The 25,380-nt window shown below is 44.2% G+C and overlaps 1 protein-coding gene across 1 annotated transcript in view; it reads left to right on the plus strand.

Moving 5' to 3' along the window:
- The window catches only part of TOP1 (DNA topoisomerase I), a 66,142-nt gene that overhangs the window by 39,347 nt on the left and 1,415 nt on the right, over window positions 1-25,380 (plus strand). Inside the window, exons 5-20 of the mRNA XM_041419243.1 lie at window positions 519-577; window positions 3,307-3,402; window positions 5,587-5,662; window positions 6,614-6,711; window positions 11,042-11,157; window positions 14,418-14,539; window positions 15,230-15,352; window positions 16,769-16,956; window positions 17,577-17,721; window positions 18,761-18,904; window positions 19,926-20,111; window positions 21,613-21,681; window positions 22,278-22,392; window positions 23,092-23,219; window positions 24,289-24,383; window positions 25,102-25,251. Coding sequence (XP_041275177.1) covers window positions 519-577; window positions 3,307-3,402; window positions 5,587-5,662; window positions 6,614-6,711; window positions 11,042-11,157; window positions 14,418-14,539; window positions 15,230-15,352; window positions 16,769-16,956; window positions 17,577-17,721; window positions 18,761-18,904; window positions 19,926-20,111; window positions 21,613-21,681; window positions 22,278-22,392; window positions 23,092-23,219; window positions 24,289-24,383; window positions 25,102-25,251 — 1,910 coding nt within the window. The remainder of the gene's footprint in view (window positions 1-518; window positions 578-3,306; window positions 3,403-5,586; window positions 5,663-6,613; window positions 6,712-11,041; window positions 11,158-14,417; window positions 14,540-15,229; window positions 15,353-16,768; window positions 16,957-17,576; window positions 17,722-18,760; window positions 18,905-19,925; window positions 20,112-21,612; window positions 21,682-22,277; window positions 22,393-23,091; window positions 23,220-24,288; window positions 24,384-25,101; window positions 25,252-25,380) is intronic.

Here is a 25,380-nt window from a genome sequence, read left to right on the forward strand (position 1 = left end):
ACAAGAGGATGGTTCTGGCTTATAATACTGAATAGTACAAACTCAGTGGGTTAGATGTAGCTTGTACTTCCGAGTTTTTATCAATTTGGAGAGAATTATCCCAGTGCTAACCCAGACACTTTTTTTGTGGAGTGCTAGGTATGAACTCAAAGGGGCTTTGTCTGCAGGTATGTGAATAGAAACAGTTCCACTGTGAAGTTGTGTCCACTGGCTCCACATTTTCTCCCTTTACATTTCACTTTGTCAAGCTTGGGTTCAGAGACAAGGGAGAAAAATCAGTCATCTCACATTCAGTCCATGCAAGAACAAACTATATACTTAATTCCAATTTGCTGAGGAAATTGGAGGGCCAAAAAAGTACTGAATTGACTAAGACTTGCAGAAAATGTTGGCTCTCTGTCATGTAGGTCACTAAGGACTACAGGGGACAGAGGTAGTCACGGTTCCTTCTGCAAGTTAAATACTCTGTGCTGTATGTTGGAAAATGCTAATCGGCTCCTACTTTTTATGTTTTTCAGATGAAGTCATCTTCTGGTGACATAAAAATAAAGAAGGAAAAGGAAAATGGTTTCTCCAGGTAAGAAATCAGGTCTATGATTTGGAAAAAGCTGCAGTTGGACTTTTCATAGGTGCTCAGTATTTGAATCGTCTCACTTGGTCTTGAGAAAAAATTGGGGCACTCTTAAGCCTTTCAGAAGATATGTTCTTCTCAATTATGAGAATGGGTAGATCTGCTTACCCAGTAACTGGAGATGGGACATGTGGAATACCTGGTATCTGCCTGCACGTGCTGGGTTTGTCTGAGCATTCAGGAGCTGGATTCTGCTGAGGACAGACTTAAGTATGGGAACACTGGTAGCTGCATTTGAAAGAGTCTCTGTTGTACAATTGGAACTTGAACCCTGCAGACAGTGCTGGAGACAGGACCCAGCAAAGCCAGTCCAGATTGCCTCTGTGTGTCTGTCCTGTATTGTGACTGCAGCCTGAAGCCTTTGCAGAGGAGTGACAAGAGTGATGCATAAAATTAGAAATACCTTCAGGAAGTGCATAAATGTCCTACTCTAGTACTAAATTCCTGCTTATTATAGAACCTCCTGGACTTGAGTGTTGTATCCGTGATCTCTAAGTAGTCTTATTAAAAACCTGAAGTGAGCAATTGATAGAAGAGTACTTTACTTAATAGTCAGCCAAGATGTCTTGTGACTTGTTTACAATCCAGCCATTGGTTTTTTTTTAAGGTGTTAAATCCAGGCCACTAACTTAATGAAGGTGTGTGGTATGGTGGATGCATGCATCCATATCTGTTAGTCAAGAACAGTGCTTAGTTCATTAATTCTTTCAGTTTGTGAGCCCACTTAAAATCAAAACAAACAAAATCTTTCCAGTCTCACCACATTCAGTGAATACAGAGAAGTTGGGAGAAGGAGCCTGTCTGGACCATGCCTTTTAGGTATTCTTTGTTTGTTTTGAATGTGCCCTTTTGACATGAGTTCTTCCTTTTATTTCATTACCCCTCTCTTATTTAAAAATGCAGAGGAAGGAGGCAGGCTTGGCGCAGGGCAGAGGCGCCATCTCCAGGCCCTTTGGGGAATACTCTGGAAGTAGAACGCAGTGATATTCAGGTGTTTCGTGGTGGAGCAGACACTTCATAACTCTCTCTAGCCTCTGCTGTTCAGCAGAATGGCATGATGTGCTCATCTCACCAGGGATGTTGGATGCTCTCATGTCAATATAACTGAATCTTCCTTAAGTCCAAGAGTATTTTTTCATGTGTTTGAGAAAAGACTGGGGGAACCATTGCATTTGTGCCTTCTTCAGGGCCAAGTGCTGGCCAAGAGTAAAGTAATTATTTTCTTTTTTTTTTTTCCTGCTGAAATATTTTTTTACGAGTTGTGCAGAGAAAAATGTCCTCACTCAGATGGTTTTGATTTTCTTCCTTAAGACTTGGTATGATGAGCAGCATTACAGTCTTGGAAACAATGCAAGTCAAGGTTCAGCTTGGTCATACAGCTCCTTTCTTTTCACAGACTCACACTTTATTTCTTCCGTTACAAAACCTTGTGCAATTTTCAATGTTAAAATAGTTAAAATTCCTAGTGACTTTACATACTGTAGTACTACATTTCTGCCTGAAAGGGAGAATATATTAAGTGGGACAATTACCTTTTTTTCAATAGATGTTTTGCAACTGTCTCTGTGCTGCAGATTCATGTCTTAGTCAATTCCAGGCGATGCAACAGAAATGGCTTCGTAGAGCAGCTTGTTTGTATCTCCCCTGAGCTGCATCTTCCAGCACTGCAGTGGCTTTATAGCTGTGAAGGAGCAAACTGCTTGTTCTGCTTCATGGACACATTGCCAGCTAACATGAGACTCTCTAATGTTTCCTACTGAGTGTGGTCTGCAAAGCTGAATGCTGCTATTTTAACTCCTACTTCATCTGATTGCAAAATCTGCATCTTGGCTTGGAAACTGAGTCAATTTGATGTAGAAATTGTTGGTGGGACATGAATAAGGAAGCCCAAGATGGCACGAAGTGCTTCAAAATGTAATTTTGGACTCTTTGAGACATCTTTTTCTTTATGATGATCAGTGAAATGCTTCTCTGAAATCTAGAAATAATGAGTTTGTCTAACAGAATAGTGTCTCTTGCACTAATACTGGTTTTTTTCTTACTGCTAATGTCTTGGGACACTATGGCTGAAAACATTGAGCCTAACTTTGTGGTCTGTTGAAAGGGACAGGATTGTTGCTTCCTCCAGTTTGGACAGCGAAAAGAGACTGATCTGTTTAACTTTGCCAAATCTTTGTTTCCTTTTCTGGTTTTCACATGCCTCAATATTTAGTTGGCAAAATGGTTCCAGGGAATAGCTTTCAATTCTTTGTTTAGCTGATAATCTTTTTCTGTCTTAGAAGGCTCAATAAGGATATTGAGTTGAAACTAAATAACATCCTGCATTTGAGTCCACACAGGCATTTCAGTTTTTGAGTATATTTGAAAGTACTGGAAGCTACAGTTGTTTTTACTCAAAACCTCAGAGAAACAAAATGAACTTTGAGCCGTTGAAATTGAACTTGATGTTTCTTGAGAAATGGCAAATGCATAGATATTGAATTACTCTCCTTACACTGTCTGTGGGTATTCAGAAAATGACACATCTCAAGCCTTTGCTGTCTTGTGATGGCAGCACATTCCATGGGAGACGTGCCCATTTTGCAGATGATTATTTCTTAAAACTTAGTTGTTGCTGGTTTCCAAGAAACTTCATCTTTGAAAGTAGAACTGTGTTTCTTTGCTTCTTTTTGTAGTCCACCACGTATTAAAGATGAACCAGATGATGATGGGTTCTATGCATCTCCTAAAGAGGACTCCAAACCCCTGAAGAGACCTCGAGAGGATGATGAGTAAGTAGTGTGGGTGCTGGTGACTTGGATGTTCGCCTTTAGTTTTAAAAGGAGAACATTGAGGGAGCAGGTGGAATTTCAAGTGATCAGCACAGGCTTCTTGAGATGGGTACTGGAGCTCTGAGACCAGACTCCCTATGCTGTTACAAGTTCTGTGAGCAGGGCAGGGATAGTATTTGTGCTGTGCAAGGCAAAATGCCACTACCTGCTTCTGCAGATGGTGCTGTGAAATGTTGCAGAACTAGTAAATAAAAAGGAAAAACCCCAGAAGGCAGGTAAAGACTGATGAGGACTGTAAAACAGAAATGGGAGCACGTGAGGTATTAACGTAGCTAAGTGGCTGCAGTGGTTTCTGTTGGGCAAGGAAATGACTGCACAAGAGGTAGAAAATGCACTGTCAGCCTGTTTGGAGGCAGGGGGAGGTTTGCCTGCACTGCCTGGCGTGGTTTGCCTGGAGTCTCAATGTGTCATAAATTATGCTGAGGGTTGTTGTCTCTAAGAGAAACACCCATGATGTTTTCCTGACAGAGGAACCCACTGAAATACAAGCTCAGTTCCATCTCCTGGGATCTGCCACTGTGCCCATCCAGCTCTTCATGTAGTTTGTCCTTATTAGCAGGCAGGAGTTGAAGGCTTGGAAGGGTTTTGCCATGGTGGCACTCCATCCCTACATGTCTCAGTTTCCAAGAGATATGGGTGGGACATCTTTTCTTTTGTGTAATCACTTGCTGCCTTCTGCTAGGTTTGTATGACTTCCCCTCTCACATCTGCAATGGAAAGATTAGGAATTGGGGTGTTCCTGTACGTTAGGGAGTGTTTGTCTGCATAGAGCTCAAGAATAGTGCCAGTAAGGTTGAGTGCCTATAGATGAGCATCAAGGGGAAGGCTGGTAAGGCAGATAATCCTGCTGGGAGCCTTGTTCCAGACCACCCAACCAGGATGAAGAGGTGGATGAACTGTGCTGTGAGTGGCTGGCTGACGTTTCACCACTGCCAGCCCTTGTTCTTGCGGGAGACTTTAACCTGCTGGATACCTACTGGAAACTCAACACAGCAGAGAGGAGGCAGGATGGGAGGTTCCTGGAGTGTGTGGAAAAGAATTTTCTGTCTCAGCTGGTAAGGACAGCTGTGGCCTTAGAGGGGTGGTACCATGCTGGACCTGCTGTTTATAAACAGAAGGGCAGGTGGGAGATGTGGTGGTTGGAGGCTGTCATGGGCATCAATGATTTGCCCCTTGACTGGGCACTGGTGAGGGGCATTTTAAGTTCTGGGCCCCTCAACTCAGGACGCACTTCGAAGTGTGGGAGGAAGTCCAGAAGAAGGCAGTGGAGCTCAAGAAGGGTCTGGAGCACAAGTCCAATGAGGAGCGGCTGGGGGGAGCTCAGCCTGGAGAAGAGGAAGCTCAGGGGTGACCTTTCCACTCTCCAGAACTCCCTGACAGGAGGTGCAGCCAGGTGGGCATCAGGCTCTGGAACAAGGGACAGGACAATGGGACGTGGTCTTAAGCTGCACCAGGGAAGGTTTAGGTTAGGCATCAGGAGGAATTTCTTCACAGAAGAGGTGTTAGACATTGGAATGGGCTGCCCAGGGAGGTGGTGGAGTCACTGTCCCTGGAGGTGTTTAAGGAAAGAGTGGATGTGGCATTTAATGTCCTGGTCTGGTAGACAAGGTGTTGTTGAGTCATAGGTTGGACTGGATGATCTCAGAGGTCTTTTCCAACCTCACTGGAAATGAGGTTGTGTTTATGTAATTTGCCAGTACTCAATTTTGCTATTGTTTGAACTAGTGGGGGGTGTAAAGAGTGAGTCATATGGGCAAGATCCCAGACTGATGACTGGAAAGAGAGTTGGGATAGAACATGCCAATAAGGTTATACCCATTTATCCCATCCATGGAATCACTGCGTGGCTGCTGATGCTTTTGAATTGATTCTTCATTGAGGAAGATGTTTGTTTCAGCAGTGAAACTTGTGGAGAGGTATTGATAATAACATTTTGTAGGTTTTGTAGGCTGTTGTGCTGGATTGGGATTATTGAGTCTTTTGAAAGAGCAGCGTATATTCTTTAGAAATTAAAAATGCCAGCTATGCTGCAAGCTTGTGCACATAAACTTTGTATGTCTGTGACTTCTCTTTATTTGTACTGGAAAATGGATCAATTTCATCAGCAAGTCTTTTTGTTCTTAGTGCTGACTACAAACCCAAGAAAATCAAAACAGAAGACATCAAGAAAGCAAAGAAAAGGAAACAAGAGGAAGAAGAGGTAATGTGAGACAGACAAGTTTATTTTTATCATAAAGAAGAGCCAGGCTATTTGGTGTGGGATTATGCAGAGCAGAGGGAATCTGATTTTGTCTGGAACAGAGCTCTGTGTCAGATCCCCACTTATGGTGCAGATATTAACTTATCTGAACTGTAATTTATAAAAAGTCAGGGAAACTTTGTTTCCAACCCTTAAAACAATGGGTGGAGAAGATGCCTCCAGGACATGAACTTCCAGGCTGTTCCAGGCAATTCGCAGTCCTTCTGTTAAGGAGCTGGCAGGGGAGCCTTGCTCACAACATGTGGTAATTGCACAGCTGATGTGGCAGGGTTCAGAGGCAGGGGAGATGGAAAATTGATTAGATGCTAGAAGGAAGCTTAAAGCATTTAGATGGAGCCTAGGTGGAAATTTCTTTGGAGAGGGACTTGGAAAATGTTAGCCATAATTTGAGACTGACAAACTACAGACCTAGCAAAGACACGCTTGTGAGACACATGTTGCAGCACCTCTGGGCAATAGGGTTAATTTTTCCCTTCAAAGAAGTGTCTCTACACTAAGCATGCACCAGGATAATCCCAGAAGCCACCTGACTGTGGTGGTTGTGCTCTGCAGCATTCGCCAGACCAGACACACCAGTGCAGACCAGGGAGGAGGTTCTGTAACACAGCAATTCCCTTCCCATGGCCCAGACTTGCCCCTTATCAGGTGATAACTGGCTGTGTGCATTTAGCATGTCCCCAGTGTAAAGTAAAAGAATTTGCCTGAAAACTTGAGTGGGACCATCAGCAGACTTTGACTTAATGGGATGATCTAAGAGCACATTTATGTGGTGAAGCCACAGGAATTCAGCTCTTATATACCCCAAGAGAGAGTCTTTTAGTTTTAACACATCTTTTCAAGGGAGAGGGAAATACAGTAGCTTGTTCTAACAGGGTCTTACTCATTTTGCAGGACAGCAAAGCAAAGAAAGTCAAGAGCAAAGATAAGAAAGTCCCTGAAGCAGACAAAAGAAAGAAGCCGAAAAAAGAAGAGGAGCAAAAATGGAAATGGTAACTATATATAGTCAGTGCTGTAGGCTCCCATCTGCACCTGGACTTGCCTGTACCTCCCATGCTGGCTGAATAAGCACATCTGGCTTTCTCTTCTGTTGATTCATGAGGATTTGTTCTGAATAATTGGCTTACTTTCTGGTAAGCTCTAAATAAATATCCCATTCACTGTGTTCATCCTCTGAAGTAGAAGTGATATCCCTAAAACAGGAAATATGTGTTTTGTGGGGCTGTCTGGGTGGTTGTTTTTTTTTTTTTCCTAGCTGTGTCATGTGGAGGCTGCCTATAATGATCAGATCCCAATATTCTTGTGCCCAGAAGCTGCTCTGTGCTGACACTCTTCAGAGCAGTACAAAAGCTTGTAGGCTTGGGGGTGTCAGCAGGAATATATTAATAGGTGCAGGTGGATTAAGGAATATATTAATGTGTGCAGATATGTTAAGCAGTATTCTAGTAGAATTTATCTGTGTTCCATAGAAGTACAGCATGAGTGGGTGTCAGCTGTGCTTCTCAAAACTGCTCCTGCCTCTGGAACAAAAATGAAACTTGATCAAGAGACCAGTTAGCTCAGCCTGTTTGACAAATGATTTCTGAAAATGAGTTTTAAATGTAAATTTCTTTCTGTCTTGCCCAGGATCCTTAAGTAACATCACCGAAGTTGTACTTTCACCCACTCTTAAGTTTTTTTAGAACCTTTTTTAAATAAGTCTGACCTTTGTGGTTCATTTGGAAGACAGACCTGTGATACATCAGTAGTGCTCTGTGTAGGAAACCTGCTGGATTTTTTTTAAACCCTCTATAGTAATTTAAGCTGTTATTTCTAGATTTGGGGGAGCTACCATTTGTGTGTTTTCAAGTTTTGGCCTTAGTACTTCCCTCATTTTAGTGCATATGTACTTCTTGAAAGCATGTGTGTTTTCTACCCACCTGTAATTTTTATGACCTTTCAGGGATATTTCCTTGATCTTTTCTCAGATCGCTTGGCTGTTTTTAGTAGATCTGTACAGTTGGGGAAAGTCTTTGCCATCTTCTTCTTTTAGATTCAATCTTTTATTCTTTTATTGACATTATTATTATCCTTAAAAAGAAAAAAATCTTTTGTAGTGTTTGTAGTCTTTACATATTTCTCTTTGACTGTCACAACATCCTCAGATCATCAGCACTTGCAAATCTTTTTCATACTTGAATACTCCCTGAGAAACTTGGGTTTCCAGCCTCTCCCCAAAACTTCCCTTTTTCCTGAGCAATTCACTTTTTTCTCAAATCCTTTGACAGCGTATTTTTAATGTGCTGTAACATCACCAAACCACAGGGACATAAAGCAATAGGAAGCTACAGAAGGTCTTTTTAAGCATTAACGATCTGTTGTCTCTTTGGCTTTGTCTCAGCTCCCCTTACTGGTTCTGTCTAACAATATTCTGTTAATCCCAGCTTCCTTCTATTGTGGGCTGTATCCTTGAACAGCAGACCTTTACTGGAAAGCTGTGCTGTTCTCCCTTCACTTACCTGGGCAGCACAGGCCCTGTAGTGGTGTTAAACCCTGCAGTTTGTGCTTACTGCTGAGGAAAAGTGCCTTGGAAAGCATGTTTTGCAGAATTTGGCACAAGTTAGCTGCATCCTGCTGCTGATGTTCCTGCCATCCATCTGCAGCTTTGTATAGCGTGTCTCTGCTGGACAAGGTTTCATCTGCACTTCACTTGTTTCTCTTAAGGGCATTTTGTGTTCCATCTGAGTCAATTTTCTGAGCGTCTGATACCTTTTTTTGGCTGCTTCCTCAAGTGCTTGCTGCCTTGAGCATTTTCATCCTCGCTTGTGTGAATGCTTGATGCAGACATCCCCAAGGCAGTGGCCTCATTCATCACCGTGTGGAGCTCTTGCAGAGGTCATTTTCATGCCCTGGCAGCGTGTGAAGAATGTCATCCAGAAGTGCACCTTAGGAGCACTTCTCCCACCTTATGTTACAGCAAGTTCATTTCCTTGAAATAACATATCCCTGAGGTATGTTCTGTTTTTTTTCCCAAGAATGTTCTCTCTTTTCATTCCACTTGAAAGATCTTCTCCAACTTTTCCTTCCTGAGCCACCCTGGCATATTTAGACAAGGTTGATGTGGGATTTAATTAAGAAGCCTGTATGACTGATGAGTTGTTGCTGGAGTCAGTGAGGCAGCTTTCCTAATAGGCAGCATTCTCCCACAAAATCATGTATACAACGTTGCTTTAGAACCAGAAACTGCCAAGGGCAGTGGTGCTGTAATGCTTTTCCATTTGAAACTAAATGAGGATGAAAAATGAGCTACACTCAGGAGACTCACTTTTATCTTTTGTCTTAATGCTTATGTGTGATGTTTAGGAAGGTGGAGGTGGGATTTGGGATTGTTTGTGGTCTTTTTGGGGCACACTTTCTGATAGTTTTGAGCTTAGAAACTACCCCATGAATCCCATGTTTCCTTGTAGCCTTCCCAGAAGGCACAATGTCCTTCTGCTGTCTGTTTAAACTGCTGCCTTTCTAATACTGCTTTTACATGCATCCTTTGTCAAACAACAGGAAGAGACAGAGGTACTGAATTTCTCACCAAGTAAATATCAGAGGAATAAATTTAAAAAAACAAGAATGACAAACCTGTCCTGAAAAGCAGTAACTACTGTGAATAATGCCCTTATTTCGTTCTTACTGGAATAAAATTGCTCATTGTGAGAGAGAAGAAGCTTATCCTGGCTGAGAGTGGTTTAGATTTATTTTGCTGAAAGGAGACTTCTAGGTGGAAGAACATAGGCCTATGTTTGACAAAATATTTATATTTCTAGCTTCTAATTAATAAAAGAAAAACAAAACAAAACAATCATTAGGAATGTAAATATTTGGACTCTGTGTCAATATTGGTTTCTTATATCAACATGGTTTACTCAAGCCTTCTTTTCAGCCAGGGACTGAAGTCTGACATGCAGTTGTGTACTGATAGCTGGGTTTGGGTGCTTTGCTGTTAAAGCTCTTGCTTCTCATCAGAAGAAGTCAGGTCCAGTGGTGTGGTTGAAGACAGTGTCTTTCAAACTCCACCGGCTGCTGTGTTGCTGATGTTCCTAAACTGTTGATGTATAGACACGAGTGAAGCATTTTGTGTGTCTTCTAGCAGAAACTCTTGTCTCTGTACAGTGTTTATCTTCCATGCTGTGACTTCTGTCTTGGTAGAGATGAAGCAATCAGTCAGTGAATCACAGCTCCTGAGATGCAGGCAGTCCATTCACATCTTTCCTCAGCTGCTGTGGCACCTGAAATGGGAATGCTGCTCCTTAGGGCTGGCACCAGACAGAAGCTTAAACTCCTTTTTTTATTGTCATGGCTGCTCAACAAAGTTGTCTGGGCAATTCAGAGACTGAGTGCTGTGACAGGTTAATGGTCTTCCAGTTGATTGATCACTAAGGTGAAATAGCCCTTCCCAGCAGGGAATCCTGTGCCAGCAGCATGTAGCAGTAATGTCGTGGTAATCATGAAAGGAGCTTGGAGGGAGGAGTGTGGAATCAGTGGCCTGGGCACTGGGAACTGGGGGGAGGATCCTGGCCTGGCAGGACCCTTTTCTCTGCAGACGAATTGCTGACCCTGTTCCCTTGGAATGTGGGATTGGTGGCGCCTGCCTTGCTGTGTTGTGATACCAAATGCATCACTTGCAAAGCATTTTTATAGAGCATTTTTATAGAGCATTACATGCTGAAACATGCAGTTTTCTGGGCTGCTCTGTTTTTCTTCACGTATGCTTTTCTTACCCAGAGAATTGGAATGAATTTAAAATGACAGAGCAGATTTTAGTCTTTCTTGTCCAAGCAGGTTTGTTCTCATTTAGGTCATAAATGAACATCTGTTTCTTTATCTCTGCCCTTAATGGCATATTGTCCACATCTGAAAGCAGCTGCATAATACACCACAATTGTTTGACTTTGCTGAGCAGGCATCCTGGACCTGATGTTAGATCACAGCTGAAACTAATTTGGCATGATCCTAGCTGGTTTACAGGGTCCAAGTCTTATTTTTTTAAGATCTAAGCAATTTCAGCTGTGTGATTTTGTGAAAAGAGGAGCAAATGAGAGGTGAGGAATAGGATGGCATGATATAATCTGCAGCCCAAGGTGTTCTGCTCATGGTTATGACTGTGCTTTTGGAAAAAGAAAAAGAAGAAAAAAAGAAACTAAATGGTGATAGTACATTAAGTATTAGTTGTTGGTCTGTACCTGACAAAGCAGTGATTTCTTGCTGGTTTAGCATACTCTCATACCCACACAGTAATAAAATGAAGATTGAGAGCTTAAAATTGTATTGGTTCATATTTCTCTCTTGAAGGTGGGAAGAAGAGCGCTACCCTGAAGGCATCAAATGGAAGTTCCTAGAGCACAAAGGTCCTGTATTTGCTCCACCATATGAACCTCTGCCTGAAAATGTCAAGTTTTATTATGATGGTGAGTTAATCTGTGTTTCTACTTGTTAGGAAGAGAAATAAGGGTATTGCAGTGTTCTTCTGGGGACTGAAGAGCTGCAGAGGTGGTTGTGTTTTAGTGGTTCACTTAAATCAGCTCCTCAGCAGCAAAGTGAGGTCTGTGGAAGGAAGGGAGTTTGCCTGAGCCTGCTGAATACTGCTCACTGAAGTGACACAGGGATGAACCTGCTCTCATTCCCTCATGGGGGTGAATCTCTCAGGTTCCTTAGCAGAATGAGGGTGTCTGATGCCTCAGAGTAGCAGTGACCAGTGGAGTATGTAATTGTAGCTGCCTCATCACTGGTCACCTTTAGGCTTGCTCTTGTTTTCTTATAACCTCAAGAACTGCAACTTCCATCATCCGTGGTGGAATTCATCATCATTTGATAGCGTGAGCGAAATAAAAGACAATTGAATTTAGGTGCAGATGATTAGGATCTTGTAGGAATGAATGGGATGACCCTGGTCTCAAGGACACAGCCCTCTCATGTAAGTCATGGTCCTATTCCCTGGCCACTGCCTGTGGTAGAACTAATTGGTGTGGGATTCAAGTATCCTGGGCTGCCTGGCTGGTAGAGGCTCATGTGGAAGGGATTATATGATGTGATGCCTGTTGGAGCCTGGACTTGATGACCTGTGTGTTTCCTTTCTGTGATCATGTTAAATGAAGGATCAAATTAACCCAGAATTGAATTAAGTGGGAGGTATTTGAATGGATGAAAATGTAATTTTTGGTGATGGGGACATCTGCACATGGACCTCTTCCAGGAGCAACGTGCTGTTTTCATGTGACATGACACAGTTTTTTTTTTACATGCTGAGGAATAGGTAGCATTACATTTTCAGCAGCAAAGTAATGAAATAAATATGCTGTAGCCTATTAAAGGCCATCTCCAGGCAAGTAGCACAGTGATCAAGGATGTCTGCAGCCTTTTTACTTAGGGTTTGATAAGAACTGATACAAAGTTGGAAATTGTTCTCCTGTACTGAAAAATGTATGATCTCTCCTGTTGTCTAGAGAAGGGGAGGGGAAAGATTGCCCTGTGCTATCCCTTGGTGCAGACAGCAATAAGCTCCTCTTCTATCCAGCCATCTATTTCACAGAGCCTCTGCAGGGATTTCTGCAACCTCTGCCTCTGTCATCGCAGAAATTCATCAATAAGCTCGACAGTCGGGCTGGGCAGGGAGGGGGTCTGGCAAATAAAGACATCCAATAAGTCTTCCTTGAGAAACTAGGCAAAAAATCAGATGTCTGATTTACACAGCAGCTGCTGAGAGCCTCTGTCTGTGCTCACAAGGCATTGTCTCATTTCAAGATTATCCCAGGGTGATTTGTAGAGCCCAGTAATGAGGCTGTGGCTGGCCAGCAGCCGGCTCACACCGGAGGAATCTGTCCCTGGCCTAGGGATTCACTGCCTGCTTTCATCTCACATAAAAACTGCTAGGGCTCTTGGAACTGCCTGCAATACTGACTCGGGGAAGGAGCTTGAAATGCTAAAGCCATCTTTTTTCAGTGCCTGTGGGTTAACCAGTCGCTGCTCGTAGGCCAGAGGTGGCTCCAACTTGCACATTTTTCCGTAGATAGGGCAAGGTAAGAGTGGAGGTGGTGGCAGTTGCAGTCATAGCCATGAGGTTTCTTCTGCTTGTTATGTCCCCTGGTTGCTCTCTGGTTTTCAGTTTTAAATCAGGTAACTAATATTCATGTCTCTGCAGTAAATCCTTTCTTTACCAGCTCTGTCACTAAGAGCCTTTTCAAACCTTTGTGGGAAAAAAAAAAAAAAAAAAAAGGAAATTGTCTCCAATGAAATGTATTCTAAAGTGATTAGATAAAGGTGACTGAGCCTTCAGCTAGCTGGGAAAATATCAGACATTTTAGCCCCATAACATATTACTAACTCCATAGCCTCTGTCAAGCTGAAATTGCAGCCTGGAAAAGCAGTTTCCCTTGCTTTCTCTCCCTTCCCCCATTTCCTGTTATAAGCAAACAAATGCTGTATTTTAGGTTACAGCTTAAAAATTGGCAGAGTTACTGTTGGTTTAATTTAATTGTGGAATATTCTCAGATCATTGGGAGGACGTTTTGCTAAGTCCTGTTTTACAAGGCTTTATAGATCTTAAGGCTTTTTAGCTGACTCTCATGCTTTAATTTTAGAGATGATGCAACTTTTGAAAATATGTAGTAAACCCAAAGCATGGTATTTTTTTTTTCCAAGAGCACAGATTTAACAGTTTCTTGTGTTCACTTGTGTGCAGTAAAATGGTTGTTAAAAATCCCCAGATATTGACAGCCAAGCATTGGAACTTTAAGTATTTCTTGAAACTAAACTAGCTGGAGATGTGAGCTGCATGCAGAATCCTTCAGAGGGATCACTGGCACCCCATGTTTCATCAAGAATGCAATCAGGACCAAAAAATGCTCAATAGGAGTGTTAGGTGTTGAATCCACAGTCTTGATGCAGCAGCAGCCTCTTTCCCTTGTGCTTCAGTCTCCCCTTGCAGCAATTCCACTTTGTGCTGCAGTCATGCAGAGAAGCTGGAATGTGACCCCTCCATTCACTGACAGCTCAGTCTTTCTTAAAAATGACTGCCTTTTGAGCCTGCTTTGGAGATGCAGGAGTGCATTCCCACAGCAGAGGAACAGTTAGCAGAACCCTGACACGTTTCCTTGCAATGAGGGAGAGTTCAATAATTGGAATCTCTTTTCAGCCTATTTGTGGTGTGTCCTGAGGAAGGGCTCTTCCTGCCTACAAGTAGCTAAAGGCTGGAAGGGGTGTTCCAAGGTGGAGTCTGTCTGTGCATTGAACACAAGGAACACAGGGACTGTATTTCCCACACGTCTGAGTGCTGGAATATGAAATTTAATAAAATCCCTGCCTTTTTGACATCAAACAGAAGTGTCTCCCCAGGAGCACGCCCAGCACGGGGGTGGCTCAGCAGAGGGTTTCCTGCAGCAGGCCTTTTCCCCTTCCTGCCCTGCAGCCCAGACCTGCCTCACATCAAATTGCTGTTGCTTTTTTTAATGTTTAGATTCCAGAGGAAATTTTTTTTCAAAATGTTTGTGGTGGAAGTCAAGCAACTGTGCTCCTCTGTTTCCTTTGTCCATTCAAGTTGCTGTATTATGTAACATTTTAAGACAAACTTTTCTGTAGTAAAAATACAATCCTTTAGGGTAGTTACTATGTTCTCTTTATGACTTTGATTCCTGTTTACCATTTTCTTTAAGAAGAAAACCTTTCTTTGCAGGTAAAGTCATGAAGCTGAGTACCAAAGCAGAAGAAGTTGCCACATTCTTTGCAAAAATGCTTGATCATGAGTACACTACAAAGGAGATCTTCAGGAAAAACTTCTTCAAGGACTGGAGAAAAGTATGCACATAGTGACTGTGGACCTGGCCAGTGTCTCCTCAGCACTGGGCAGAGAAAAGGGGCTGCTGTTCCATGCACATGAAAGTTGGCTTGAGGCAACTAAAAGCTGCCTCAGACTGTAGCTGTGAAGTTTCCCCTTTATCCTGTAGTTTCAGCAGGAAGAACCCTACCATAAATGCCTTTCTGAACCAAAAAAGTCAGGTTCCTCTGTTGCAGCACCATGGGGTGTAGCTGACTTGGCCTGTTACATGCCTTGTAAGAGCCAGATTTACTAGAAGGAAACCCCTTCCGAAGAACTAAAACAGAGATGTTCACTTCAGTCATCAGCCATAACAGCAAACCTTTAGATAAGTTTGGTGCAGATTTCCTGGGTATATTTCTGGGTTTTTCTCCCCGTCCCTCAGCAGTCCCAGTCAGGATGTGGGAATTCTTTGGAAAGTGGTGCAGCATTGCCCAGTGCTTGGGGAGATCAGAGCCCTGCAAGGCCAGTGCTCCATAGGATCTGCTGCTTGTCCTTTCCTCTTCGACCTCAGCTGGAGTGAGCCTGTGCAAGAATTTGGGGATTCTGTGGGGGATTGTTGTGAGAACCTGCCTGTTGTTCCTGTTTAGGCTGCCTGGAGTAGGGTAAGCTCTGCTAGGCATGGAACTTTGTGTGTGTGTAAACTTAAAGCACTGCTTTCCTTCTGCAAGGAAATGACCTCTGAAGAGAAGAGCACTATCACCAACCTCAGCAAGTGTGACTTCACCCACATGAGCCAGTATTTCAAAGCTCAGTCGGAAGCTAGGAAACAGATGTCCAAGGAGGAGAAACAGGTACCAGTGGGAATTCTAGGAGGCTTCATGGTTGTAAACATCTTTGTGCAATCATTCCCCTCGCTGTGCATACGTCAGTGTTTTTCACCAGCTTTCAGATTATTGCTTTCATGTGAACTGTGCAGATCAGATAGGGCAGAGCACTGTGTTTACAGCTGAATCTTCATCCTGACTTGAAATGATATTGATAGGGCTGATCCTGCTTAGAGAAAGAAAGTTAAGTAAGTACCTGCTTAAGTAAAGTTAAGTAACTACTTAAGCCAATAAAGAGAATCAGAGGTGCTGCCTCTGGGTTCATTGGTCCCAGGGAAATGAGCAGTGGATACTCAGTTAAGGATGGCATAGATCATGATGGTGGAAAGGATTCAGCAATGCCATTCATGAATAAATTGAGAGAAGAAATCTTAAACATCAAGTAATGCTGGTGTTTTAATTAAAAAGGAACTTTATTATCCAGTAGCATGGCTACATGTCTCATAGGTTAAGAATTAAATTAACTGCAGTGGATGTTGGAAGGTGGAAATTTTCCCCAAGTTCTCAGCTTGATCTTCTGCAATGCTGTAGTAGTTGTCCTTTGAATGAAGGGCCTGGCAGCTTGGAATTACAGCCTTTGGGATTAGAGGGATCCCATCAAAATGGAGAGCCCTTGTCTTCCTGCTGTTTCTGTTTAATAAATGTGGGTGAGCCCTTCAGTTCCTGTCCATGGTGGCTCTTAAAATGGAACATAAGTGGCTTTTTCTGTTTCTTAGCTGGTACAGCAGTGCTGTCTGCGGGTCAGATGTTTTATTTTGAGCTGCAGTGTTTTTATTTTTCCTGCTATATAATTAGAGTTCGGGCACAGAAGTATGCAGTGAAATCTCAGCACATTCTTTCTTAGAAGACTGTGTTCTGCTTGTGAAACCATTTGCTGACACAGGCTTGACATGCAGCAGCCTGGAGACATTCCTTTGCCTGCTTTCTGATGCTGAGTTCAAACACAGCAGTCTTTTATACACAGAATTTTTATACATAAACAACAAGATAGGAAGTCCAGTGGATGTCAAATGCTCAGTATAAAATATAAAGTGGCAGTACTGTGCTGGGGGTACCCTTGAAGCTGAGATACATGGATAGAGATACACCCCTCTGCTGTGGCAAAATTGTAGCTGCCTTCACCAGCACTGATCTGTTTCCCTCAAATACAACTTTTCACAGAGTTTTCACACATTCTTCCCCCTTTTCCAGTTTGTTTGCGCTGTGTGCGTTTTATGAACGCTTTTCTGGCCATCTGATACACTTGCCATGATGGGGATCTGGATTTTGGTTGGGTCTTCAGCATTAGTGTGGCACAAATGTAAACATTTTTCAAGTCTTGGCATATAAATGTGTGTGTGGTGCTGCTTGTGCCATATCATCTTTGCTTTTGGCTTTTCCCAGAAAATCAAAGAGGAGAATGAGCGGCTATTGAAGGAGTATGGTTACTGTGTGATGGACAACCACAAGGAGAGGATTGCCAACTTTAAGATTGAGCCTCCAGGTCTCTTCCGAGGTCGTGGGAACCATCCCAAAATGGGGATGTTGAAGAGACGCATCATGCCCGAAGACATCATCATAAACTGCAGCAAGTGAGCACTGCGTGCTTCACGCCTTGGCTTGGCTTTCTAGAGCTCATTTCTTAAAACCCTGTATAAGTTGATACTCAAACATGTAGAATTAGGGATGCAGCTTATCTTGTTCTCATATGGATGAGAAACTGAGTCATACAAGAAAAGACTGAGCAAGGCAATCATGGGTTTCATGTAGAACTTTTTCAACATATTTTCTTTCTCACGCCTACAGCCTACATCTGCCTAAACTGCCTTTCCTGCTGGTATTTCCAGAAAATAATTTTCTTATACATAAGTTGCCCTACCTTGTCTTCCATGATGTTGAAGGCTAAGGTTTGGTGGGCTTTTCTTCACTCTCTCTAGTCCTTATAAGCGTCCACACTATTACAAACAGAGTTCACAAATCAAAACTGGTCCTAGCAATTGCAGTATAATTCTTCAGCAGGTACATGTTGGTAGCAGCTACATTGTTCATTTTGATTTACTTGGTTTCCTGCTTGTGGAGGTAATGCACTTCTGTTGCCTCACTTCCTTTCCCTGCACTTTCTTTGTGTAATGCTGTTATTACGTTCTCTATTTTGATGCTGGTGGGATTTTCTTTAACTAGCTTTTATCATCTGTTTTCTAATTCTCTCTAGGGATTCCAAAATCCCTGCCCCTCCACCAGGACACAAATGGAAGGAGGTTCGGCATGATAACAAGGTGACCTGGCTGGTGTCATGGACTGAGAACATCCAAGGCTCTATCAAATACATCATGTTGAACCCTAGCTCAAGAATTAAGGTAAAGATCCAGTTAAAAAAGCAAAACCAAAGCAATCTTCTTGGTCATGTTTCTGAGAAGCAAATGTAGTTCATGGTTAAGAGAGAGATAGGAGGAAAAGCTACCTGGCTGTTTCATCCTACAGTGGTTGAAAAAACATAGGGAGGCTTCTGTGCTTCTGTTTCTCCTTGAAAAGAGAGGATAGAGTTACTGCCCAGGAGAGCAGGTGAAATCTGGAAAATGTCTCCTGAAAAGCATTGTGTCATTTCTAGTAGGAATCCTTTAACCTGTGTAAACCTAAAAGGAAGCAATTTATCCAAGAGCCGTCTTGCTCTGGTGGATATTTCATTTGGCCTTAACTTCCCCTGCCTGGTATTGCTGTGAAGTTCTAACCATGGGTTGTTAATTAGTTGTTTGTAAAATTAAAAACCCAGCCAGGCTCCTGGCTGAGAAGGCTGGTAAGAAGCTCATGACTGAAGGAAAACAAACTCCTGCTGTGGGAGCAAATACCCAGTCTGTGGGTATTATGGATCAAGTCCATAAAAGCAAGAATTTAAGCTCCTTTCATGAAGTCTTTTTCTGAGAGATTTTTTTAGTGGATTGGAAACAAGGAGTTTGCCCTACAAATACAGGAGGAAAAATATCTCTATTCTTTGTGAATTCCTGCCCTCTTTTTGCTGTGTCTTGAATATATAATAATGATGATGAACTGTTGATGTTGCTTTTGCCTTTTATGGGTATTTAATTACACAGCTGAAAGAACATAAGTGCCATCTGAATAAAGCAAAGGAAACCATTTGTATTTTGAGAAGCAGGGAAGATGTGTCTTTTGTGTCTCTTTCTAGTTGCTTCCATGGAAGTATTTAATATCATGGAAATCTGAATGACCTGCAGCTGTGTGGCAGCACAGTGTGAAGCTGAGCTGTGCAGCAGCAGCATCTCGGTGCTTTTGTACAGCGAGCCTGTTTGCCACACAGGGGCTTGCAAAGCCTTGAGATGCAGATTGGAGCTAGTCCTCTGCCTGCTCTGTAGTGCTGACTCTGTTCCAACTTCCCTGCAGGGTGAGAAGGACTGGCAGAAGTACGAGACAGCTCGGAGGTTGAAGAAGTGTGTAGATAAAATCCGGAATCAATACCGAGAAGACTGGAAATCCAAAGAGATGAAAGTGCGGCAGAGGGCTGTGGCACTGTACTTCATTGATAAGGTGAGGCTCTTCCTTGGCTCCTCTCGCCTTCCCTGTCCTGCTGGGAATACTTGGGAATGCTGTGTCTGTCTAGAAGGCAGAATTGAGCCCAGTTACTAAGGTATCCTGAGACTTCCTGGTGGGCAGGCTCCTTTTCCTTCCCATTACCTGGAATCCAGAGCAATGAACTATTGTACTAAACACGGCTATTTCAGGCAGCATTGTTTAGTTCAGGCAAAACTCACAGCCTGGGTCCAGAATCACCCAGTTGGATTAGTGGGAAGTTTGTGTGGGCCTTTTGTCTCCAGCTGCTTCAGTTTTCCTGCTGGGAATTTTTGTCACCTCTTCAGTATCAGGTCACAGTTGTGAGGTTTTGTAATTATGCTAATTTTTTCACCACGGCATAAAGAAAAACTGCAGTTGTGTTGATGCATTTAAAGCAACATAAAACCAGTTCCCAGAGAACTGTTTCCTAGTAGCATATGGTGTCTTGACTAAGTAAATTAACAGGTTTTGTTCAAAACGGTTTGATGTAAACCAGGGAACTTTGATGTGAATAGTAGTGGTTTCATATGACCACGGAAGATTTCAAAAGTTAGAAATTGTTTTAGCCAGCACTGTTAAAATATGTGGGTTTTATGCAGTCAAAAGTAGCCTTTAGATAATTTATACAAGCCAATATTTATATAACCTGTATGCTATTTGAAATGTATTTAGTGTGCAGTGAATAGGTAAGATCATAGAAGAGGAACAACTGAACCGTATGAATTGTTTCAAGTAGAGTTCACATGGAAGTCAATTTGATTTTTAAAAACTGCCACACTTTTTGAAATTAATTTCCGTTAGTCAGACCTGTCTCACAGTTTGAGTTACTTAATGAGCAGAAGTTGTTAAAGCATCCTGGCTTAAACTCTTAAAAAAAAAAGAAGATATTCTCCTCTGGACCCTGCTGGTTCTAGGCCAGTATCTGAAGGTTTGCAGCATCTCTTTGTTCTGGGGACAGTTTGAATTCCTTGCCTCTCTTGTCTTGATACAAATGTAGCTTGCCCTGAGAGCTGGTAATGAAAAAGAAGAAGGAGAGACAGCTGACACCGTGGGCTGCTGCTCTCTCAGAGTAGAGCACATCAAGCTGCATCCTGAGCTGGATGGGCAGGAATACGTGGTTGAGTTTGACTTCCTCGGGAAGGACTCCATCCGATACTACAACAAGGTCCCTGTGGAGAAGAGGGTAAGACACCTCCAAAAGCACATACACAGACTGAACAGCACAGAGATGTGGTCAGCACAGTCTGGATGGCATTAACAGGTTGCTTTACCACTGCTCAGATACCGAGCCAGAAAATAAGTCAGTTATTGTGACATCCTTGTGGTGTGACACAGCCCAGCAGATGAGGTGTTCAGACATCTTGCAGCTCTTCCCTGTGGTCTCAGTGTGAAGAGTTGACATACAGAACTGTAACAGCTGTGTTAGACAAGCTTCCTGGGTCTCATTCTCATCATCAGAGTTGGTTTTGTCACCTGTAGATGGTGGAGCTGCAGGCCCGTGTGACAAGTTACATCATAAACACTTGTGAGATGCTGCTGGCACTGGCAGAGCAGCAGGTTGGTTGGGGCTTTGATAACAGACACCTCTGTCACAGTGGTTTGGGTCACGTTGGAGCTGAGCCCTCACAGAGTAGATCTTGATCTTGGCTGCTGCAGAGCCTAGGGAGAAGGTGCCCTGATACCTCTGGCCTATGAACTTGGGTGTCTGCCAGCCAAGACTTCTTATGCCATGTCAGTTCTTTTATTTCTGTCATCCACTGGTTTCAAATCTGCTGTGATTTTGTCCTCATTTCAGAATCTATCTCTATCCAGCAGCGTGAACCTGGAGGGCACTATCCAAAATGTTTTTGTGGGTATAACAGCTTTACATCTGGCCCACAACTCTGTGGTCTGAGTTAGATACCCTGGGTATAATACTGTGGTAATTGTCATGACAGCCAGCAATAAATGTTGGTGCCTTGAGGAGCAAAACAACTGAAAAAAAAGGAAACTACTGCTGCTCTAGAAACTAATGTGTGCTGGAATTCTTGGTTCCCTGTGTAAATAAGAAAACATATTTTTTCTATTTAAATTTATTGGTATCTCTTGGTATTTTTTCAGTTCTTAAAATGGGGAGTTGAGTATTGTGGAACTAGAAATCCTTGTATATTGGGTGTCTGTAGAAAAATGTGTGTTGTTGAGAAGCTGGAGAATTGGAGCACGCAGAGCTGGGATTTGTGGTCTCTGTTATAATCAGAGATGCTTTGATTATTCTCCCTACCCCAGTGGGACATGTTTGGGATGAAATGGTATGAAACAATGCAGCAGGATTTCTTGGAGCTTCAGTCCATGGGAAATGGCTCAGGGGTCTCTTGGGCACAAGTAATAATGGGAGAGTAAGGAAAAGGCAGTAGCTTTGGGGTCTCTTTCTCTGGTGTAGACAGCTACACCAGAGCAGTTAAGTCTCCTGACTGTAGTTTTGATCCAAAGGATGATGAGGGCATCTTGTTGCTGGGGAGGAGCCTCAGCACAAGCATTGCATTGAGAGATGGGTCTTTGCCTGCTGGGAAGTAACATCCAGCATCATCGCCGTTCCCTGAAAGCAGTTTAATGGCTCCCTGGCAGTTCTGTTTTCATACAACTTAGTACTGCTCAGTGCTGTCTGGTCTGTGTGCCTGACATTCCTGGTTTTCTATTCCTTGCAGGTGTTTAAGAATCTTCAGCTGTTCATGGAGAACAAGCAGCCTGAGGATGACCTCTTTGACCGCCTCAATGTAAGCACATAGTTCATGGTGGAGCATCCTGAGCAGGCTTGCTCTGCACCAGGCAGTAACAGCTGCTCTGTTCTAGAAATGGTTTCAGTGGAAATTTTCCTCCAGAGCACCCTGAAGCAGCGAGTCTGTCTCAGTCTAGTGTCTGAATTGTCCACTGTGCCCACAGGTTCCCAAAGTGATGGGCCTTGGTTCTGGTGAGCCTGCCTGGCTCTGACCTGGGGAGGTTTTTTCAGAGTTCAGAGGTGATGAATGTGTGAGGTGACAGACTTTCACATGCCATCCCTGTCTGCACACTCGGCTCTGTGGGAGCACTGTGGTGGTCAAGGCATGTTTATTGTTGCTGGAAACCAAAACCTTCACATCAAAGAAATCCTTTTTGGCCACTCGTGGTACTTGTTACCAATCTAATACTTGTTGGTTCTTTGTTCACTTTTGCTGTGGTTTCAGTGATGCTGTGGCTATTCTGTTGTGGTCAGGTCTGAGTACACAAGGTCTCAGCCATGAGCTGCACGTCTGTGTCAGCCATGGATCCAGGGGTTTCACAAACGCTGTGGTCATTGCTAGTGCTCACTGTCATCTCCTTTCTGCTTCTTTAGACCAGTATCTTAAATAAACACCTTCAAGACCTTATGGAGGGACTGACAGCCAAGGTATTCCGTACTTACAATGCCTCCATCACGCTACAGCAGCAGCTCAAGGAGCTCACGAATCGTAAGTCTTGCCCCTGAAGCTGTGAGGGGAACAGATCTTACCCTGCAATACAGATATGGCTTCCTTGGCTGAGCCACAAGCTGTGTGTCTGTTCACCACTTCCTTGTTACAGTTCTCCCAGTGCAAATGTCAGGCAGCTGAGGTCTGACCAAAAATCTGCTGTCAGACAGTTTTTTAGGGTAGTTGAGCAGCTCAGCACTGGGGCAGAACAGAACTGACTTGTGAGCACACCGGGGTGTGCTTTCCAGGTTATGCTTGTCCTTAACCAAATCTGTTTGCTTTTTGTTAGTTTTGGGGTGCTGTAGATAACAGGCAAGACAGGTGCATGTGTAGCAGCCCCATGTTTCTTGGCTGCTCATGCACAACCCCTGTGAGCAGTGCTGCCTTGCACTGTGCAGCTTTACCAAGTGCCTCATTGGACCCGTGAAGCCCAGCGGTGTCCTGGGCAAGGTGGTCCTGCTGTCCCCTACTGTGGCTGTGCTTCCCCTCTGTTGAGTTGAGGGGGTGTCAGTGCTGATGAGGAGCATCTAGAAGGAGTTAGGGGCTGGGATGGAAGTGGCCAGGCTTGGGACTGTAGTTGGGGTGCAGTGTTAAGACTGAACATAGGAGGGGAAGGTTGGTTCTGCAGTGGCTGTGGGACACTGGCTGTGGCATCACACCCTGGAGAACTCAGATTCACCACTCTCCTGTCCTTCTCAGCGGATGACAACATCCCAGCAAAGATCCTCTCCTACAACCGTGCCAACAGAGCGGTGGCCATTCTGTGTAACCACCAGAGAGCTCCGCCCAAAACCTTTGAGAAGTCCATGATGAACCTGCAGAGCAAGGTACCTCCCTCGGCCCAACTCTGGGGCAGCAGGGCTCCAAGTGCTGCATCTCAGGAGTCAGCATTATTTTCCTTTGGGGTGAAAGCAGGGCCTGCTTTGCCCTGTGAGGAGTTGATGGTGTGCATCAGATATGGGCCTGCTCAGAGATGAGCAGTGAGCTGGAAGGGGCTTCTCTGAGTTGTCTTTTACCTGTAAAGAACAAGACCAGGCCCTTTTTCTGCCCTTCATCCTATAGCTGTGTGTTCTGCTGCCTTTGAAACTTGAGAGCAGCAGTCTCTGGCTCTGACCTATGTCCCCTAAAGAACCTGGAGTGGGCAGCCACCCCTGTTGTGTGAATCCCAGGCCACTGTCAGTGGTACATAGTACATTATGCCCCTCTGACCTCACCTCTTCCTTTGCAGATTGTTTCTGGTGAAGGCCATGAGGTCCAAAGGGGTTAGGTCTGTTCCTGGTCTGGCTTTAGAATAACCTTCACAATAAGGAGTTCTGGTTTGGCACTGCAGTGTCCCCTGCTTCCATAACACCTAACATGGCTGCCTTCACCCTAGATCCTAGAGCTTGGGGATGTTAAGGGGAGTGGTTGAACAGGGGCTGCAAAATGCTGAATCTCCCTGAACCCCAAACTTACTGAAGTAGAACTGCCTGAGGCATTAAGACCTTTCTTTCAGTGTGTAGGATTTGGGGCTGCTTCTGCTGAGGGATCAGGGGTCATCCTTCCATGTAGCCATCAGAGAGCTGGTGGTGGTGGGATGCAGTGAAGGCAGACAAGCTGCCAGAAGGGGTTTGTTGGCCAGACCAAGCCAATTCCTCGCCCTGCATGGAATTGAGAAAGCTCCCAGCATCACCTTGTCTTTGGAAATGAGTGAGGCCCTGTTTTCTGAGGGGAATATCTCACCACACATGGCTGTGCAGTGGCCAGTGGCCTGATTGCTCTGCAGGAGTGGATCTGACTGCTGGTAGATTCTGAACGTGGTCACAAACTGGCTTCCTGGGTCATGCTGCCCAGGGTGACTGACACAGCTGTCAGCAGCTCGTTCTCAGTGCTGCCATCTGGTTTTGCCTCTCCTAGATTGATGCCAAGAAGGAGCAATTAGCTGATGCCAGGAGGGAACTGAAAAGCGCCAAAGCTGATGCCAAGGTCCGGAGGGATGAGAAGTCTAAAAAGTAAGGCTGGTGTAACTGGGCTGAGCAATGCTCCCAGAAGGGGCCCTTCACCTGTATTCCACTTTCCTGGCCTGTGATTTGGGAAGGCTTGCTTTTGCCCTTTTCATTCTGTGCATGAAGAAATGGCCACCTGTGTGCTGGTCTCACCCTGCAGTTCCTGATGTGGTCACTCATGCCCAGCCCTCAAAGCTGAGCCCTGCCAGTGCTCATCCACCCTGCTGCTGCCCAGGACCAATGTGCAGCATTGCTGACTTCCTGGGGAGCCTGGGCTTGCACAATTAATTAATTAATTGCACAGGCACCTCCCTGAGTTCCCTACTCTCTGTTGGAAGCCATGGCACAGACCATGTGCTGGGGCTCTGTGTGGGCTCTGCAGAGCAGCCACGGGGGAGCTGAGTTACAGGAGCTCTGGAAGCAGGATCACAGCATGTCTTGCTGAGGGATAGATGGGCTGGTGTGGGAGTGGATGTAGCATAGAACAGTTCAGGCTGTTGCTTCCAACCCTTTAAAACAAAACTGCTGCTTAAGATTCCTGCTCTGCCTCTTGGAAAATGTCAGTTCTTAATTGCATGTGCTGAGTGTGTTGTTGTCACCATCTGTGCTGACACAGCTGCCCTGTGTGGCTGGTGGCATTGCTTACCTTGAGCAGAGTCCCTCTGGCTTCCCACAGTGCTGGCAGGGCATTAGTAATTCAATGCTTTGTTCTTTGCCACCCCAGGACAGTGGAGAGCAAGAAGAAAGCAGTGCAGAGGATCGAGGAGCAACTGATGAAGCTGGAGGTTCAGGCTACAGACAGGGAGGAGAACAAGCAGATTGCTTTGGGCACCTCCAAACTCAACTATCTGGATCCCAGGATCTCTGTTGCTTGGTAAGCCCCTGCCTGTGGTGTGCTGGAGTGACCCCCCACACACTCCTTCACCTCTGTCCTGTCCCCCCAAATAGCAACAAGGGCAGGGTCTCTGGCCTTCCTTTTATCCCTAACTCTAACAGCATCTCC

The sequence above is a fragment of the Onychostruthus taczanowskii genome, unplaced genomic scaffold (genome assembly GCF_017590055.1).
Source record: "Onychostruthus taczanowskii isolate IOZ18803 unplaced genomic scaffold, ASM1759005v1 scaffold60, whole genome shotgun sequence".
Taxonomy (NCBI): domain Eukaryota; kingdom Metazoa; phylum Chordata; class Aves; order Passeriformes; family Passeridae; genus Onychostruthus; species Onychostruthus taczanowskii.